The 16,713-nt window shown below is 45.6% G+C and overlaps 3 protein-coding genes across 3 annotated transcripts; 1 reads left to right on the top strand and 2 right to left on the bottom strand.

Moving 5' to 3' along the window:
- Positions 1-1,060: 1,060 nt before the first annotated feature.
- aqp8b (aquaporin 8b) lies at positions 1,061-3,701 on the top strand. The gene is made up of 5 exons (XM_008287896.1): positions 1,061-1,320; positions 2,320-2,446; positions 2,522-2,736; positions 2,934-3,068; positions 3,180-3,701. Exons 1-5 carry the CDS (start codon positions 1,061-1,063, stop codon positions 3,220-3,222), a joined length of 780 nt encoding a protein of 259 aa, XP_008286118.1. The 3' UTR covers positions 3,223-3,701.
- Positions 3,702-6,201: 2,500 nt separating this feature from the next.
- LOC103361754 (meteorin-like protein) lies at positions 6,202-9,956 on the bottom strand. Its single transcript, XM_008287931.1, has 4 exons — positions 9,871-9,956; positions 8,974-9,371; positions 7,307-7,366; positions 6,202-6,518 (listed from the first exon to the last, which is right to left on the bottom strand). Exons 1-4 carry the CDS (start codon positions 9,954-9,956, stop codon positions 6,202-6,204), a joined length of 861 nt encoding a protein of 286 aa, XP_008286153.1.
- Positions 9,957-12,012: 2,056 nt separating this feature from the next.
- Positions 12,013-15,312, bottom strand: cbx8a (chromobox homolog 8a (Pc class homolog, Drosophila)). The gene is made up of 5 exons (XM_008287895.1): positions 15,112-15,312; positions 14,948-14,991; positions 14,491-14,556; positions 14,033-14,099; positions 12,013-13,608 (listed from the first exon to the last, which is right to left on the bottom strand). Exons 1-5 carry the CDS (start codon positions 15,178-15,180, stop codon positions 12,724-12,726), a joined length of 1,131 nt encoding a protein of 376 aa, XP_008286117.1. The 5' UTR covers positions 15,181-15,312; the 3' UTR covers positions 12,013-12,723.
- Positions 15,313-16,713: the final 1,401 nt, after the last annotated feature.

Raw genomic sequence — 16,713 nt, 5'->3', positions numbered from 1 at the left:
TTAAAGACAAGAAGCACTTTTGGGAAGAAGAATGGAGTAAAACTGTGTCCAGATGTGCAAAACTGATTGAGAGACTTAATGCTGTAACTGTGGCCAAAGATCTACTAAACATTGACTTGAAGGAGGTGAATATTTATGCAATCACTTATTTTACATTGTATATTTTTAATTGATTTATCTTATTGTGTTTAAAAAACAGTTTCCACTTTGGCACAAAAGTGTTTTTGTCTTTTTTTCTTTTTCCCAGGAGCTGCTGAAGGCATGAGCAGGGATTTGTAGACATCTCCACCTACTGGTGAGTAAACACAACCTGTTCTAAACAATCCAATCTCTTGTTGCGTCATATGACCAACAGCAATGCTTAAGTTATTTTATCTTATCATGGCTCCATTAAGTACAAACAAATCAGCATGTAACAGCAGCAAACTGCTAAAAATGACACTTTGAGTTTATTCAGATTCTGATCCGTTTCATAAAGGTCCAGTTAGGGGTTTTTTGTACTGTATTACCAGAATTTGTGTGCAAACTCTGCACCATCTCTTCAAAGACACTCATGTCTGTTCGTGTAATGAGTGATAATTATGTGAGAAAGGATTTATGGGAGTGAAATCAGCAGGATCATGAAAATACAACAAGCATTCTGTCTCTCATTCTTCTCTAGAAACAGTTTTATCTTCACTGAGAAAAGACGAGTTTAAACTTTTTATTTCCACGTAGTTTGGTTTTAATTTGTTTAACTCGATGCATTGTTTGTTGTTTTTACATGTCTAACAGCCTTTGACCCTTTCAGATCCAGACACTGAAAACATGACTTCACTCTAAATTATGAGGTTTCAATCATTGACTAAAATCAGTTGACTTTTTAACTAGTTGTCGCAGAGCTTGCAGATTTTTCAGCCAATGCATGATATTTTTTACCACAGCAAGTGCACTGTCAACACTCCCAGGTCAGTGGGGCATCACTGCCAAACTCCACCTTTACACAGCAAATCACAGGTCTTTTATTCACACATCAGGTCAGTCGGTGTTAATGCTGCAGCTCCTGCCTCACTGAGCACTCATGGCTGATGAGCAGATGGAGATGGCAGAAGTTGGGTCAACTCTTGTGACTTCGGAGTCCAGGCTGCCTCCTGCCAAACCTCCCAACATGTTTGAGAGGGTATTCCAGCCCTGTCTGGCAGAGCTGGTGGGAACGACCTTCTTCGTGTTCATTGGGTGTGTTTCTGTCATAGAGAATGTGGAGTCTGCAGGGAGGCTTCAGCCAGCTCTGGTGCACGGCCTGGCTGTGGCTGTCATGGTGGCCTGCATGGCTGAGATAAGGTAGGGATCATCTTCAGCCAGTAGCATCACAACATGGAGCATAGTGATGGCAGCATCATGATTGAAGCATGGTGGTGGCAGCATCATGATGTCTAGCGTGGTGGTGGCAGCATCATGACGTTTAGCGTGGTGGTGGCAGCATCATGATGAAACGCATGGTGGTGGCAGCATCATGACGAAGGACGGTGGTGGCAGCATCATGATGAAACGCATGGTGGTGGCAGCATCATGATGAAGCACGGTGGTGGCAGCATCATGACGTCTAGCGTGGTGGTGGCAGCATCATGATGAGAAGCATGGTGGTGGCAGCATCATGATGTCTAGCGTGGTGGTGGCAGCATCATGACGTTTAGCGTGGTGGTGGCAGCATCATGATGAAACGCATGGTGGTGGCAGCATCATGACGAAGGACGGTGGTGGCAGCATCATGATGAAACGCATGGTGGTGGCAGCATCATGACGAAGGACGGTGGTGGCAGCATCATGATGAAACGCATGGTGGTGGCAGCATCATGATGAAGCACGGTGGTGGCAGCATCATGACGTCTAGCGTGGTGGTGGCAGCATCATGATGAGAAGCATGGTGGTGGCAGCATCATGACGTCTAGCGTGGTGGTGACAGCATCATGATGTGGGGATGCTTCTGAGCAGCAGGCCGGGATAGGTAGGGGTCATCTTCAACCTTTAAAGAATGTATATTGAAGATGCTCTTCTTAGTTTATAGAATTTCAAAGTCTATAATGACTTTGAGTGCATCTGAGCAGGTGATTATTTTCACAAATTTTTTCATCAGTTTTTCTGGAGATTCAGTATTCTTTTGCTGCTGCTGCTGCTGCTGCTGCTGCTGCTGCTCACAACATAACATAGCATCATTCCACCTGACTTAAACTAGATCTTCTTGCTGGCTACAGAGAAAGTCCACAATGTATGAACTTCGCCTCGCCACAAGTGCTACATTTACAGACAATATTTTCAGAATCTCTTTTCCGGCCTCCCCAGCGGTTCCCATTTCAACCCCCCGTTCACGCTGGCCGTCTATCTGTGTGGAGGCCTGGAGAGGAACTTGGTGCTCCCATATCTTGCATGCCAGCTGGGTGGAGGGGTGCTTGGAGCTGCAATGGCAAAGGTGCCACTTTTTAAAAAAGTTTTAATGTCCACCTTCGTCTCATTTCTATTCATTTAACTGAATGACATCCAACAGTTGATGACCTCCAGAGAGAAGTACAACAAAGCACACGGGGCTGCGTTTGCTCTGCTGCAGTCAGGCAGTCCCATAGGAGGAGCTGTGTTTGGCGAGATCTCCATGACCTGCCTGGTCACCACGGTGGTGCTGCTGGGGGCCGTGAACACCAAGACCAGGAGCCCGCTGGTGCCCTTTATGGTGGGCTGCACCGTTATCATCAACATCCTGGCTGGGTGAGTGGAACACCCCAAAGAATCCAGAGAGGAAGGAGGGATCTAACTTCAATACAATAACTGTATTTTGTAGAGAAATTAAATTTACTGGAGATGCATTCATGGTATTTTGCAATCTGAAGTAATTTACTCGACGTACAATAATTCCTGATCACATAAATTCAGTATAAATAATGTGACGCTGGTGTTTTTATCAGAGGGGATGTATCTGGCTGCTGTCTGAACCCAGCCAGAGCTTTTGGTCCAGCAGTAATGAGTAACTACTGGAGTTACCACTGGGTCTACTGGTTAGGACCCATCGCAGGAGGTTTAATAGCAGCTGCACTGGTTCGGTAAGTAACAATCCACCAATGATCCTAAGTTTACCATATTTTGATTGATTGCACATAAATGTAAGCTTCATTATTGACTGAACTGTGTTGCTGTTGTTCTGTTTCTTGCAGATTAATACTCGGTGACAGGAACACTCGACTCATTCTGAAATGAGAACTTAGATTAGGTAGAAATTCCTCTTCAGGCACAATACAGCCTCTGTCCTGAGATGTTTGTGTTTTATACGTTCTCTCCTCTACAATAACAGCAGATATTTTTCACATAATTCATGATGCCTAGGTTTGTTTTTGGCCATGTTAGGTGTGTCTGATTATGAAACAAAGCTTGTAAGATTGGAAACAGACCAGCATAATGCTTACAGGTTGATTTAATATCAGCTGGTGGGAGATGATCAGTAAACTGAGACAGCTTGTGTCTCCTTCCAAATGATTCAATAACACAGAAGTAAGACGAGTTGTTCAGATTAGACACTGATTTGTGTTTTGCTGTATTTGCACATAGATTGTAGATAAAGTCCTGATTCAGCTTCGTTTCATGATTCACTTTCTTTTTCTGAACTTCTTCATAATATAATATACGAAAATTTGCTCGTTGCTACTTCATAGAAATAAATTGTGCTGGTGTCGTTGTGATCCACTGTGTTTTATTTGACTTTATAAAATCCAACCAGGTGCAGGAATAATGACAGCTGGGCTTTGAGAAGACGTCTCAGACTCACTACCTTTTGAATTGAGAAGAATATTTATTCAGAAAAAAGCTTTAGTCAAAATTCAATTACTTCCCATTTTCTACCACAAATGCTGCCCAGTTTTTAAAAAAGACCAAATGGCACATCTTTTCACAGCTAGAGGACATCTCTGCTTCAGCTTTGTGTCCCGGCTCTCTATAGCAGCAGCACTGAATGCCTGTTCGGCACTGGAGGGTCTCACGCTGTTTCCATATTGTACCCCTGGGCCTCCCCACAGCAGTGGCCCACATGGGAAAGCAGGCCAGGCGGTGGGATAAACCAATTACCCCCCAGCCTGGCCGGACTCCTGCCGGTGCCCCATGCAGCAGCTCCGGGCTGAGCCCTCCTGGACTCGATCCCCATGAGAGCCTGCTGGAATTCCCAGAGATGAGGATTGTGTGGCCTCAAAAGGCCGCAGAGAGACGATATTTTGGTTGGAAATTTGACATGGTGGCCTCAGGGGACAATACTGAGGGAGGAGTCTTCAAACTGGGCTTCTGCAGGAGGAGAAACATTTGTGGAAGGCTGGCTTTCTTCAGCCATGTTCACATTCACAGATGCTGCTAGAAACATGCTTTGATTCGCGTTGAAATGTGTCAGAAGTGTTGTTTATCCACTACATTGCTCATGCAGTGGATTTAACTTTTCCACATTACAGGGTCATTCTTGGGGACTGAGAACATGTAAATGTATATAACACACAAACAGGAGTGATAAAGACAAACTATAATGTGAAATAAACCAGAAATGTACGAGAAGACAACGTGTGGAGTAGAAGCAACAGACGTGTCTCCTCCCTGCTCTGCTGCTGGGATTCATGAGCCCTGATGGTTTCTAGATGACAGCAGCCGTGACAATAGTCATTATGTCTGCCAGAGGCCTTGTCACCGCAGGGCCTTTGTGTGGGCCCCATTCACCGCGCAGTCATTTACACTTTCATTGGCAGCTATTTAGTCCTCATAAAAAGTTCAACACACCAATTTGTGAGCCCTGCTCAGCCAAGGAGAAGTGTGCAATGGGCTCAGAAAGCAGTTGCTTTAAAAGTCAATTAATTGTCCCCCTCTATGGGAGGGGCTGAGGGGGAGGATCCCCGGCTTTGGGGGCCTCACATCTGTCCATTCGTCTTCTCGGCCGGGATTCAGGGGCCACACAGCCCAAAAGAAAAGCCCGATTCAGTCTGTTCAGAGCCTTGGCCGGCTCAGGAGATTCTGTATTTCATTTTATGGAAGGGCTTTGGTATTATCATATGAATCAGATTATGAGGGAGTAGATGGATGAAGAAGGAAAATCAGCTTGTAGGACACTTCAGCACTAAATCCCTTTCTCCTGGAAAACCAGAGCCGGTGCTGCATATGATGAGGAAAAGGGGGCGTGAGTTCATTTAGGCCGTGACAAAGCCACCCATCAAAAAGAGAACAGAGTCTTAAGGGGCCGCGTCCAGCTCAAGAACTTCATGAAAGTTCTATTTTCATTCATTAATTAAGCGCTCTAAACATTTTAATGAGACACATTCATGAGCCGACCACAATATGTGTGAATTTTATTTAAAGAATCTGTAACAGTGTTTAAAATAATCCTTTTCACGTTATGAGCTGAGTTCCTAAAGAAAGCAGTTTTTTCTAAACAACAGATTGTAAACCACGCGTCAGATGTTCATGTTCATTAAAACAGGACTAAAGGTTTGCTTTTCATACGTTATCTTTTTGCTGGCTGCCTGTGAGAGTTTTGATATTAAAATATTGAATGCAGCTGATGAAACTATTTGATGTATTTATTTTTTGTCCAACTAAAGCCATGCCAAGCTTTCTGTCTAAGAAAGAAAGAAAGAAAAGGAGAAAAGCGCGTGCTGCAAACATTTTACAGCTGCAAGAAAAATAAAACATCTACATCTTTACAGTGGATTTAGATGACTTATTTCAAATTAGAAGCACATTTGGAAGCCAAAACTAACATTTAATTCACATGTCATGTGTAGTTCGCAACACATTCAAGCACAAATGAGGAGGATTTTAAATTTCACGAGATAAAGCAGCTCAGAAACAACCTTCACAGCCACACATGCACAAGTCTATTCACGAAGACAAACTGGCGAGAATAAATGGCAGCGCTTCGGTCGTCCCTCCCTCCTCAGTTCGTAGGGCAATTGTCACACAGAGCCAGCAAAGTGAACAACGGTTGACGCAGCGAGAGACACAAAAAGAGAGCAGCAACCCGACCCCTCCTCAGTCTCCCCGGATGGAGGGCAGCGACGGAGGCAGACAAAGGCCGGGCCTCTCTGAGCCTCGGTGCAGGAGGCCCTGCTGCTCGCCCTGTTCTGCTGCTCCAAATGTGCTTTTCATTTCAGTGCTTCTGCTGCCGCTGGATGCCTCCCCTGGCTGGCACAGGGACTCAGACAGCACTCCTCCTCAGTCTGAAGGGAAGTCACAGGAATTCCGGCGTGCCGTCCGGGCGTCATGGTAGACGGACAGGAAGTCTTTGTATCGCGGGGCACACCCTAACCAAGCTTCCCCGAAGTGTTCCGACCCCGTGAAGAGGAACTCTCCGTCCCCGGGCTTCACGTGGCACTGCAGCAGCGTGTGGATGTGTCCACGCCAGGACGGAGAAGCCTGTTGCTGCTCAAACACGCCGCTGCGCTGCCAGTAAACCCTCCCTGCTGACACCTCCACCAGCGACGTCTGGCGCCGAGCGTCATGAGAAACGTTCCTGATGTGGCCTCGAACCACTGAAAGGACAACAAGCAACAAACATTAAAGAAATCAAGGAAAAATCTGTGAAAAATCCTGTTTGCATTTAGCTATTTACACCTCTTGCTGTAAAGTTAAACGCACTGAAAAAGGACGACTGTTGGATAAACTTTATCCAGATCAAGTCCACAACTAATATCAAGTTAGATGCACGTTGAGGGAACTTCATTTTAAGGAAAGTCAACCTGAGGCTTCTAATTTGTTCAATATAATTATTTCTTTAACCAAATGCAAAATGTCAAACACCATTTTGTCATGAGACTTGTTATTCTCTCCTTGTCTTTCTTCTGTAGCTCCACTCAGACAACATGGCAGCTGAGGTGCAGGAGAAACAGAAATGTGATGCACAAAGCACAGTTTTTGCACTTCTGATGAAAGGAACAAAATGTAGTTTCAAGCTGACAGAATCCACAGAAGTGACCTGCCTTCACCAGAGCAGAGAGACAAGTGAGAACAGCGCTTTACTTCAACTACGTCATGTCTGAATTCCTCTGCATCGAGGTGCTGCTCCCTCAGACCGTCTTTACCCTTTCTCTCCTCAGTTATTTGCCACATGGAGGTAGGATTTAGATCTAAGTAAAACTAGCAATGATGTAATGTACTAAAACTCCGTTGTGAGAAAAATCAGTTTGTTTCTGGTTCGTTAGGTTCAATTGAGTCTCACTGAAAGCTGAGCAGAAGTCAGACAGAACCTGAGTATGGAGTTGTGTCAGCGTGTTCTACAGCACAGCACCAGATCTCGGGTCTACAGAGCGCGAGCACTCACCAAAGTCGCTGTTGCAGACGGCCATGAGGAGCTCTGTGTCGTTGCAGGGTCGGCAGGAAGCTGTGAGAGAGGGAGACAGTCAGTACAGAAGATGAGGAGGATGTTTGTTGCCATGGAGACTGTTACAGATGAAACTCTCATCTGCTGTGTTCTGCTCACTGAACCCACTTCTCTCTGTCACTCATGTGCTCTCTACAGATCTGGAGCAGTGACTGATAGATGGGGGTCACTTCACCGACCTAAAGTCTGACCCTCACACCGCCTCCCGTCACAGACCGGAGCTGCCGCGGGTTAGACGGAGGAATGCTGCTCCTTTCCTGGAGATCAAAAGCCTGCACTGGTCTTGACCCAGTGTTTGACTCCTATTGTGTCCACCTAATTGAATGACCTCGCGCCAACACAGGAGGCTGCAGGAGTCAAACACGCTGCAGTACGGAGCAAAATGAGCCAGCAGCTGTCTATTATGGACGCAGGATGACATCAGCGCAGTGGCATCGACCGCACACATGGATAAATGCTAATAAACAGACACGCACAATGATGAGGCATTTGCGGAATCTGCAAAGTATTTGCAGTCTCAATTGAGGCCCGCTGGCCCGGTGCCCTCCAGCCAGCCTGCGGTCGGCTCCGTCCTTCTGCTTTGTCCCCTGATGGAAACCAGACAAGCAGACAAAACACAAGACTGACCAGCAGCTGCCGGCTCCAGTCGGAGGGACGAGGTCTGTAATTAAATAACCACTTTTTTCCCCCTTCAAACCAGGAAATATGAACTACAAGCCTCATCTGTGAATCAGCTGTTTGAACTGCTGCAGAAATGGGTTTAAAACTAAATGAGCATTTTTGGTGCCACTCTGATGAAACACTCAGAGTTCATCTAAATATCCTTATTAATGGTTTTGTCCTCAAGCTTATAGATCAGTTCATTGATTAGTTCCAGGGAGTTTTCTGAACCTGGAAACCGACAGCTGGTTTTATAACTAAGTGCATCCCCCTGTGTTGAAGGAGAGCTTTGAGGTGCTTACACTTTATTTAAGCATTTTCATTTGATGCTACTTTGTGCTTCTACTCTTACCACATTTCAAACGTCAGAATTGTGCCTTTCAGGCCAACATTTTAATCTGAAAACGCGACGTTTCAGTTCACATGAAAGCCCATTTCTCACACCGTTTCTCTTGTGAGCTTTAATGTGAACCCAGTTGTGTTGTCTTCACATTTCAGATCCATCCACCAGACAGACATTTCCTCTCCAACCTTCTGATCAAATTATTCAATTGGTCACAAAAAGAGTCAAAAAGACAAAGAAAGAGGGAGCTACCTAACAAGGAACCTCAGTATGGATGGACTGGTTGTGGATGTGGTGAGCTGAGCTGACAGCAGTCCAACAGTCTGCTTCACTGCTTGTAATGATTTTAGTCTCAGTCTTCTTACTGGACAGCTTTTCACTTTGGGCCTTTCTCAGCACTTCTGTACTTTTACATTGTTTTACAGACAATTTGAACGCAGGACCATTTAATACAGTGTTTTTATGTCATGTCTCACATTTCTGCTTAACAGTTAAATTAACATTAAGCCAGTTCACAGCAAACTGTTCCTAAACAGCGTTTGATCCGAGTGGCTCCGACATGGTTGTTCTAACAGGCTTCGGGCCTGACATGAGCCGGACTCACCCCTCAGCCCTCCGTGGCTCAGCTCGCTCCTGTTGGCCAGCAGCTCGTATCTGAAGCCCATCGTGCGTCTGCTCCAGGCCCCGTCGCTCTGCGGGCCGGCCTGCAGGTAGAGCGCGGGCCTGTGTGGTCCGTCTGCGCGGAAACAGAACACCTGGCGGTCGGGCCGCCCGCCGTCTGGCACCAACAGCTCCAGCTGTCCGGCCCGTTCCACGAACACGCTGGCTCCGCCGAAGGAGGGAGACGGTTTGATGCAGACGGTGGTGCGCCGGGACGAGGACAGATTGGGCTCCAGGACCACCCGGAGAGCCTGACCCGGGTAGAGCCACCTCACCGAGCCCTCTGTGCAGCGGAGCCGCACCTGCAGAACGATCCGCGAGTCCACGGCAGCTGCAAACCCGCTGGAGGAGGCGGGAAACACCGACGGATGGAGTCCGATCAGGTTTTGTATCGCAGGGACACCATCGTTACGAAGGCTTTATTAGTGGTTAATTAACTATTTATTAATACTTTATTGATCAGCCATAAACTTAGAACAAATTGTAGATGCCAAATTCACCAAAACCCAACTAGGTGGTGTTTGTCCTTTACATCTGACATAAATGTTAGAATTAAATGCTGGTAGATTTCCTACGTTTAAAATAAAACATCAGGTCTGCAGTTTTAAATGTTCATTAGTCGGTAACAAATTGATTAAACACGTTTAATCCTGTCCCCTCAAATTCTGCTCTTTAAAAAAAAAACTGATCCACAAACATTCATGGAAAATGTGTTGAACATTTATTTCGCCTTTAATAAATAAATAAATAAATACTACAAACTTAAATCCTTCATAAAAGTAGACAATGCTGCAGTATCTTCAGAAAGTTGTTTCATATTAAAATTCGAAAAGCTTCTCACCTTCCGGTCCAGTTGCACAGATCAGCTGCACAGTGGCGCAGCCGAAGAGCCAGAAAACACGTGAAAATGATCGCATTTGGCCACATTTCACCCACGCAGAGATAAAAATCCACGGAGAAGCTGACGGCGGTGCATGGCTGCAGACTGTGTGCTCAGAGCGGGTGTGTCCGGAGCTGTGGCCAGGCTGCTGGAACAGAGAGAAGTGAGGCGCTGCTCAGACCCTCTCTCTCTCTAATGAGGACTGATCCAGTTGTTGGGAGCTGCTGGCCTCTGCAGCTCTTTGTCTTTGCTCTAAAGACACAATCGGTTTGAAAGCCTTCAGCCATCTGTTAACGTCAGAGCGCGTTAATTCATTCAGTCCAGGGTGTGTTATTCTACATTTACTCTGTTTATTAGGCCACACTTGACATTTCACAGCCGACAGATAAATTCACCTGAACAGATTGTTTTTAAAATAATTATCAAACTGAGTTAAAGTGATTGTAAAAGAACAAAACGTTCAATGTCACATCACGGAGGCTTTAAGAGGAACCTCATCTTTATATTCAAATCATTTCAGAAGAACTAAAAAAAATAAAAACAAAAAACAAATAAATTTTAAAAAGCCTAAATATCTTCCTGTGCTTGAGCTTCATCTAGCGGCGGGATGATGCAGCGCACAGACTCCACACATCTGGAAGGCGAAATGCAGCCTGCTGCGGGCTCTCACGGCCCAAACCACAGGAGCAGCTGTAGCTCAGAGACCTCGAACGTCGCAGCTTCCGTCGATGGTTCAACCTTCCAGGATGAGCAGCTTCGCTTCATTTTAACCTGCAGGGTCTTTGGGCAAAAAAATACTAATATGCGGCAGCCTGTCGAGGTCTTGCTGGTGGCGACATCTTGTGGAGGTGAAGTCAGCCCGCTGTGCAGAGCTGCTGCCTGCTTCTGTTCAGGTTGTGGAGGCCGTGAAGGAGGCAGATCAGAGCTTCTGTTGGCTTCGTCTTTGCGTAAATTACGCTTTCATGAGCACATGTTGTCTGAGCTGCTGAACATCAAAATATTGGAAATACTGACATTTTTAATCACAGTTGCCAACTCAAGTTTGAAATTACACTCAGAATGGATTCAGTACCAGTACTTTAACACGGTTCATGATGCACTAATCGAGCAGTTTTTCTCTTTTAATTACATTTCTAGTGAAACTGGGCTTCGCCCTCTTTTCCCATTTGAATCTCAACCTGCACGGCTTCAATATTAGAATGACCTGAGTCGTCTCACACTCTGTTTAAACGACCTTTGGAAAGCAAAAAACCAGCCGGAGTCCTTTTACAGGATGCTCAGATTGGGTCATGTGCCTCAGAGACACAAAGCGAAGTCAAATGAAAGGAGGCTTTGTGTCTGGAAGAAGCGGCCTCTTATTGGCGCAGTGGAGCCTGCATGCTGCATATACAGTAGGCCCAGTGGGCCAAGGTGATCATTAATGCTAAAACATCTACATTATCTTAAAACAAAATGTTTCTTGGAAATCACAGACGCGTTAAAAACTAAACAGGAGATTCGATTATTTGCGCACATTTTGCGCTTTAATCCAACAGGACGCGGGGTCACAGTCAGCGGTTCCTCCTGCAGACTCTGTGCAGAACACAGCAGTCAAATGACGAACCAGTTGTTTTAAGTTATCATATTAATGTCATTTACTGTGCTTTTGGTTAAATTCTTAAATCTGTTGACTCCTTCCGGTGCAGCTCTGAGGCCGGACGCGACCTTTGGAGTCGTTTCAAACATCAGCCGTGAGGATAAAAGCGGTGATAATTAAACCAGTGAGCTTGCAGGTTTAAATTCGTGATTCAGTTCACTGGAGCTGCACAGTTTCAGCTCTTCTGAAGGTTTAGTCCAGCGACTTAAACTGCTGCTTTCAAAAGTTGTAAATTCCAATAAATACGCGCAACTGAATTCCGGGATTTCTTTCAGGCCTCCGTCGGTTAAACTGCACCGGCGGAGAAACGTTTCACTTTTTGTCATGCAGAGAAGCTCACTGCAGGTGGACAAGAAGGCTCCACGAACAAAATACAACAGATATGATAGATTTTAAATAAAAGCAGAAACACATTTATTCTCTTTGCACGACGCCCTGTTTTCGTTGGAATAATTCATGCATAAAACTCCCAGAAAGAATCACTTTTTAATGTGACTTGTGCACACAAATCCTGTCTCCATTCAAGGCCCACAGTTACTGCAGGTCCACGATAAAATGTTTAATCAGAAGAATTTTCAAAACACTGCACAAACACAAGCAACACGATGTTCTGACAGCTGCTCCCAACACGTTGAAGCGGTAGATCTCCTCCTGCAGTCAAATATGATTATCTAAGACATTTTAAAAAATATAATTTCTTGCTTTCTGACACATTCACAATATTGAATTTAAGTGAACAAAACCGTGTATTTATTTTAACCTCCCACTCGATGCTTGGTGGTGTTTTGGTGAACATGAGGAGGCGCAGAAACATTCCATCACTGCGCCACAATGAAACCAAACCACACGTCAGAGTGCAGACAGGCAACTTGTCAAAATATATTCTGAATTTTCAAATAGTGTTCGGATCATTTCACGAAGCCTGTGATCACATGGGACTGTTCACACTGGAAGAGTTAAAAAAAAAAGAAAAAGATCCAAAATGAAGAAGACATGAAAAAGACTCCATAAACTGACAATGACACTTTTTAATTTCCTCAGCAGCGTATTAAATATTTGTATATACACGTTTGAAAGTTACATAGAAAAAATATAGTATTACAGTAGACTTGTCTGTTAGTAACTTGTTAAACATTTACCTCAGGATATATTAGACTCCTCTGAGCTACAGCAAATATTCATCTTTTGTCTCGGAAAAAGCCTTCGTCCGTGCTGCTCTCCCGGATGGTCACCGTCAGGAAGTTCATGGTCACGTCTGTCACGGTCACAGTGTCCAGGTTGGTGAAACATGGGCTCCAGGACGAGGCGGGACGCGCGGATGAGTCGTGGATGGACTGTGAGGAGGAGATGACTGCAGGCTGCTCCCGGGCCGGACAGCACTCCGTCACCTGGTGGCTCCGGTGGCCTCCGCGGTGTTTGAGCTTACCGGGCTGCGGGATATACATCCTGCTCAGACAGTTAGTCCTGTGCGCCCTCTGGTCACTTTTACGCACATCTGGACTGAACGCACAGCTGTAAGACAAGCCCGCGCCCCCCGTGCTCCTCTGGCCGCTGCTGGGTTTGGGTGTGATGGTGGTCTCCTCCTGGAACCTCTTGGTGAGCTGGACGAGGCTGTGGTCCGACGTCTCTCCGTGGTGGTGGTGGTGATGGTGGTGGTGGTGGTGCAGACGCTGGGACATCTTGGAGAGGCCGTGTGCCAGCGGCTCCTCCAGCAGCCTGCTCCGTTTGGCCTCCGGCTCTGCTGAGCTGCTCCCATCATCCTTATCATAGTGCAGATGCAGCTTCGGTTTGCGGCCCCTCTTTTTAGGGAAGCGCAGAGGCTCCTGGGCCGTCAGAGGAGCTGGAGGAGTCATTCTGGGCCTCCTCTCTGGCTCTGGCGGTCCCACGTGGACGCTCTCCCCCCTGTTGATCGCGCTCGGTGGGAAGATTGTGGGAACCACGGTGCGTAAACCCTCGCGGGCCCTCGGTGTGATGACCGGCTCCGGGATGGGGTAGCAGACCTGGATTCCTCTGGGAGCCTCTCTTCTAAATTCATACGTCTTTTCTTTGGCTTTCTCTTTGGCCTGAGGACAGAGCAAATAACGTTTATGAGGAGGAGGCTTCCCAGAGATGAACATTTCAAGTCTCTGGAGGAAATTTCAAGGTTTAAGAGAAGCAGCTGGACATCCGTTCAAGGCCTCGTCCTAAAGTTGGTCCGTTTTTAAGGAATTCGAGGCGATGAAAGGAAAATGAGTCACACACAGAATCGTTTATATTCTGTGTTGCGGATGCTTGAAATGTACAAGCTGTGCCCGACATCACCACATCAAAATCACGCTGGAAAGGAGAGATTTTCGTTTGTCATTCCACTAGTTTTACTTGAATCTGAACCGCAATACAAAAGTTTCATAGTTAATAAAACCGGAGCTGCGAGTGATTCATCTTCGGTTCGATTCAGAAAAGCGACGAACTGAAACGGAAACCAGACAAATGGAAACATGCACCTACCTTCAGGAGGAAGGTCTCGGGTTTGGGTCCCCTCTTCTTCGGCCCAAACATCTCCCGTTCGCGTTCCCTGATGAATAAAAACAATCATTCAAAGGATCATCACAGCACACTGAAAGTTTTTTTTTTTCTTTTTAAGTCAATAATTAAATCGAAAAATCTATTTTGCAACATGTGGGCCAAATGTTACAGCAGCGAGATTTGAGCAATTTACAGCAGATTTAATGAGAAATAAGTTAAAATGAAACGAGTGAAGCAGACCTGCAGATTAAAAAACTCTCTGTGGATGAAAAGAAGGCAGCTCGTCTACCTGATGCTTGGTCTCGCTCCCATTAAGAGAATTTCACAGATTAAAATCCAGACTAAATGACTTATTTAAATGGACATTTTGTGCTGCAGAGCGCGCGGTGCCATTTCGTTCGTGCACACAGAGGCCTACTGCTGCGTTGTCAAACCCTCACCTCTCCTCGAAGGCAGCGAAGAGGCGCGCATCCAGAATGTTTTCCTCCGGCTCCCAGGTGCTGTACCTGCGGCACGACAAGCGACACGAGAACTGCTCACAACCACATCACCTGTCAGGGCGCGCACACGCGCTGGAACACTTTATATCACAGCAATCTTTGTGCGTGGGCTGCAGCTCCACACTACGTAGCGGACAGTGACGCATGGGGAACTCAGCCATTGCTAACGCTAGTGTGGACTTCAAAACATTGCAGCGGGCTGAAGGCGGACATTTTTTACACATGATGGTGCACAGAAAGCAGCGGACAGACCGCAGACAGTAGCGCAGCACACAGCGCACATAAAAATGGTTCAAAAAGCACATCAAGAAGCGGAGGAAGGACAGACTGAGGCGCTGCAGTTGTGCGAGCGGCCAGGATGGAGCGCTGTCCTTCACTGCTCGCTTATTATACTCACTTCTGAGACCAGCCCTTCCATTTTACGAGATATTCCCAACGACCCTGCAAAACAGATCCGTAATAGATTCAGGTTATCAGAGAACTTGCCTGTCGGCCATGCACAGACACATGTTTGCGTAATAGGTGTAGAGACTCAGCCTGTGGCTGAAAAACAGCGAGTACCCGTCTGATTCGCCGTTTTATGATGGACTCGGCTGCGAAGACGCTCTCACCAACAGCCGAGAGCTCCATGATTCACCATGCACCTCGTTTATTTCTGTCTCTTTTATTATTTTTGGCTTCCCCTCGTCCTCTTCGGGTTGTTTAATTCCGCACATCCCATAATACGCAATCTGGAGAGGACGTCATCACGTCTTTTTCTGTTGCCAGGCACCGCAGTCGGTAGGACGGATCGTGGTGGAGCACATTGGCTCAGTTGTTGCTACGTGCTCCGGGTTTCTGAGTGGAGGGGAGGAGTCCCGCTGCTCTGGCTGCTGTACAGGAATGTCTGGCACAGTGGAACAAGCAAAGTCAGAGGCTCCCGGAGCGGGTCCGCTGACCTCCGAGCTCCCTGAGGGGCTTCAAAGAGACCCACTGCAGAAAAATACTTTAATGTTAGTTGCGTAAAAATGAAATTAAAACAATAACAGGAGTGTTCCATTCTCAAAATCAGCCCCATTAAACTGAACATCTGTAAATATTGGCCTACATTTGGAAAATAGTGAGCAAGTAGGCAAACCATTCTAACCAGTACTTCCACTGTTCTAAATACCTGCATAAATAAATGCACCAATATGTCCTATTTGAAAATGCATGAAGTTAAAATGATGCCACGCGTGGCCTGAGTGATCCCGGACACAGTTTGATTGGCCTTTACCTCAGGGACTGATTGTTTTAAATGATTTGTTCACTTTCATCTGCAACAACTACATTTACTTTCCAAGTGCAGCAGTTTGAGATGGACGCTGGTGGAGCTCAGAAAGGCCCGTGAGCTGCCACAAAACGTCTGTTCATGCGCAACTGGACTTGTGCGCATTATGGTTAAATTGTAATTTTGCACGCCTTGTCTGTCCTTGGAGCAGCTCACAGTCTGTCACTGTCTGTGCCAATGATTCAGTCTGAGGCGCACAAGAGCTGCTTTGATATTAGAATCGAGTTTAAGAAATTAAAAATAAAAATAATCTATACTAGAGTTTAAATCCAGAGCACAGAATGTGACAGAAACTCGTTTTATTTCTGCTGATTATTAATGACAGCTTGTGTGGCAGATTTTCAAAGACGAACCTAATGATAAGAATAAGAGGCACATTCTCGCTTTAAACAAGCAGAATGAGCTTCAGTCCGCTGCATCCAAACCGTTTTATTTCCAGAAGCTTAAAGGCTTTGAGAGAGAAAAGTGTTTCTAGTTCTTGATGAACTTTGAATCTTGCGAAGAAAAACTGTGCCAAAATATAATTTCAATAAGAACTGAGCTGCTCTTTGTCTGTTCTGCCAGTAAAATTGAATATACGCTTTAAATTAAATTCAATTTTAAACCAGCTGAATGCTCTCTGACTTTATGCAAAACAATCCGCAAACACACGTTGAGAATATCCGCCTGTAATTAATGTGCAAAAGGTTTTGCGCAAAAGTCTCATTTGGTTTTCGATTTAAATCTTCTGTTTAAATATGATCACAATAGCTTTTTAAAAGAAAGAAAGAAAGAAAGAAAAAGAGCATAAATAAAGTTTAACTTTTGAACGCAGTGATATGATCAAATTTGCATCAATTAATATTATTGCTATT

This window comes from Stegastes partitus, unplaced genomic scaffold, assembly GCF_000690725.1.
Source record: "Stegastes partitus isolate 25-593 unplaced genomic scaffold, Stegastes_partitus-1.0.2 Scaffold528, whole genome shotgun sequence".
NCBI lineage: Eukaryota > Metazoa > Chordata > Actinopteri > Pomacentridae > Stegastes > Stegastes partitus.
The sequence above is the reverse complement of the archived record's forward strand: the minus strand, read 5'-3'. Positions and strand labels throughout refer to the sequence as shown.

Excerpts from the sequence above, each read along its gene's own strand:
- LOC103361754 (XM_008287931.1), bottom strand. The coding sequence starts at position 9,956 with ATGTGGCCAAATGCGATCATTTTCACGTGTTTTCTGGCTCTTCGGCTG. Across the intron at positions 9,372-9,870 it reads CTGTGCAACTGGACCGGAAG|CGGGTTTGCAGCTGCCGTGG; the intron begins GTGAGAAGCTTT and ends CGCCTCCTCCAG. Across the intron at positions 7,367-8,973 it reads GAGCCACGGAGGGCTGAGGG|CTTCCTGCCGACCCTGCAAC; the intron begins GTGAGTCCGGCT and ends CCTCTCTCACAG.
- aqp8b (XM_008287896.1), top strand. The coding sequence starts at position 1,061 with ATGGCTGATGAGCAGATGGAGATGGCAGAAGTTGGGTCAACTCTTGTG. Across the intron at positions 1,321-2,319 it reads GCCTGCATGGCTGAGATAAG|CGGTTCCCATTTCAACCCCC; the intron begins GTAGGGATCATC and ends CGGCCTCCCCAG. Across the intron at positions 3,069-3,179 it reads ATAGCAGCTGCACTGGTTCG|ATTAATACTCGGTGACAGGA; the intron begins GTAAGTAACAAT and ends TGTTTCTTGCAG.
- cbx8a (XM_008287895.1), bottom strand. The coding sequence starts at position 15,180 with ATGGAGCTCTCGGCTGTTGGTGAGAGCGTCTTCGCAGCCGAGTCCATC. Across the intron at positions 14,992-15,111 it reads TAAAACGGCGAATCAGACGG|GGTCGTTGGGAATATCTCGT; the intron begins GTACTCGCTGTT and ends TCTGTTTTGCAG. Across the intron at positions 14,100-14,490 it reads TTCGCTGCCTTCGAGGAGAG|GGAACGCGAACGGGAGATGT; the intron begins GTGAGGGTTTGA and ends TTTATTCATCAG.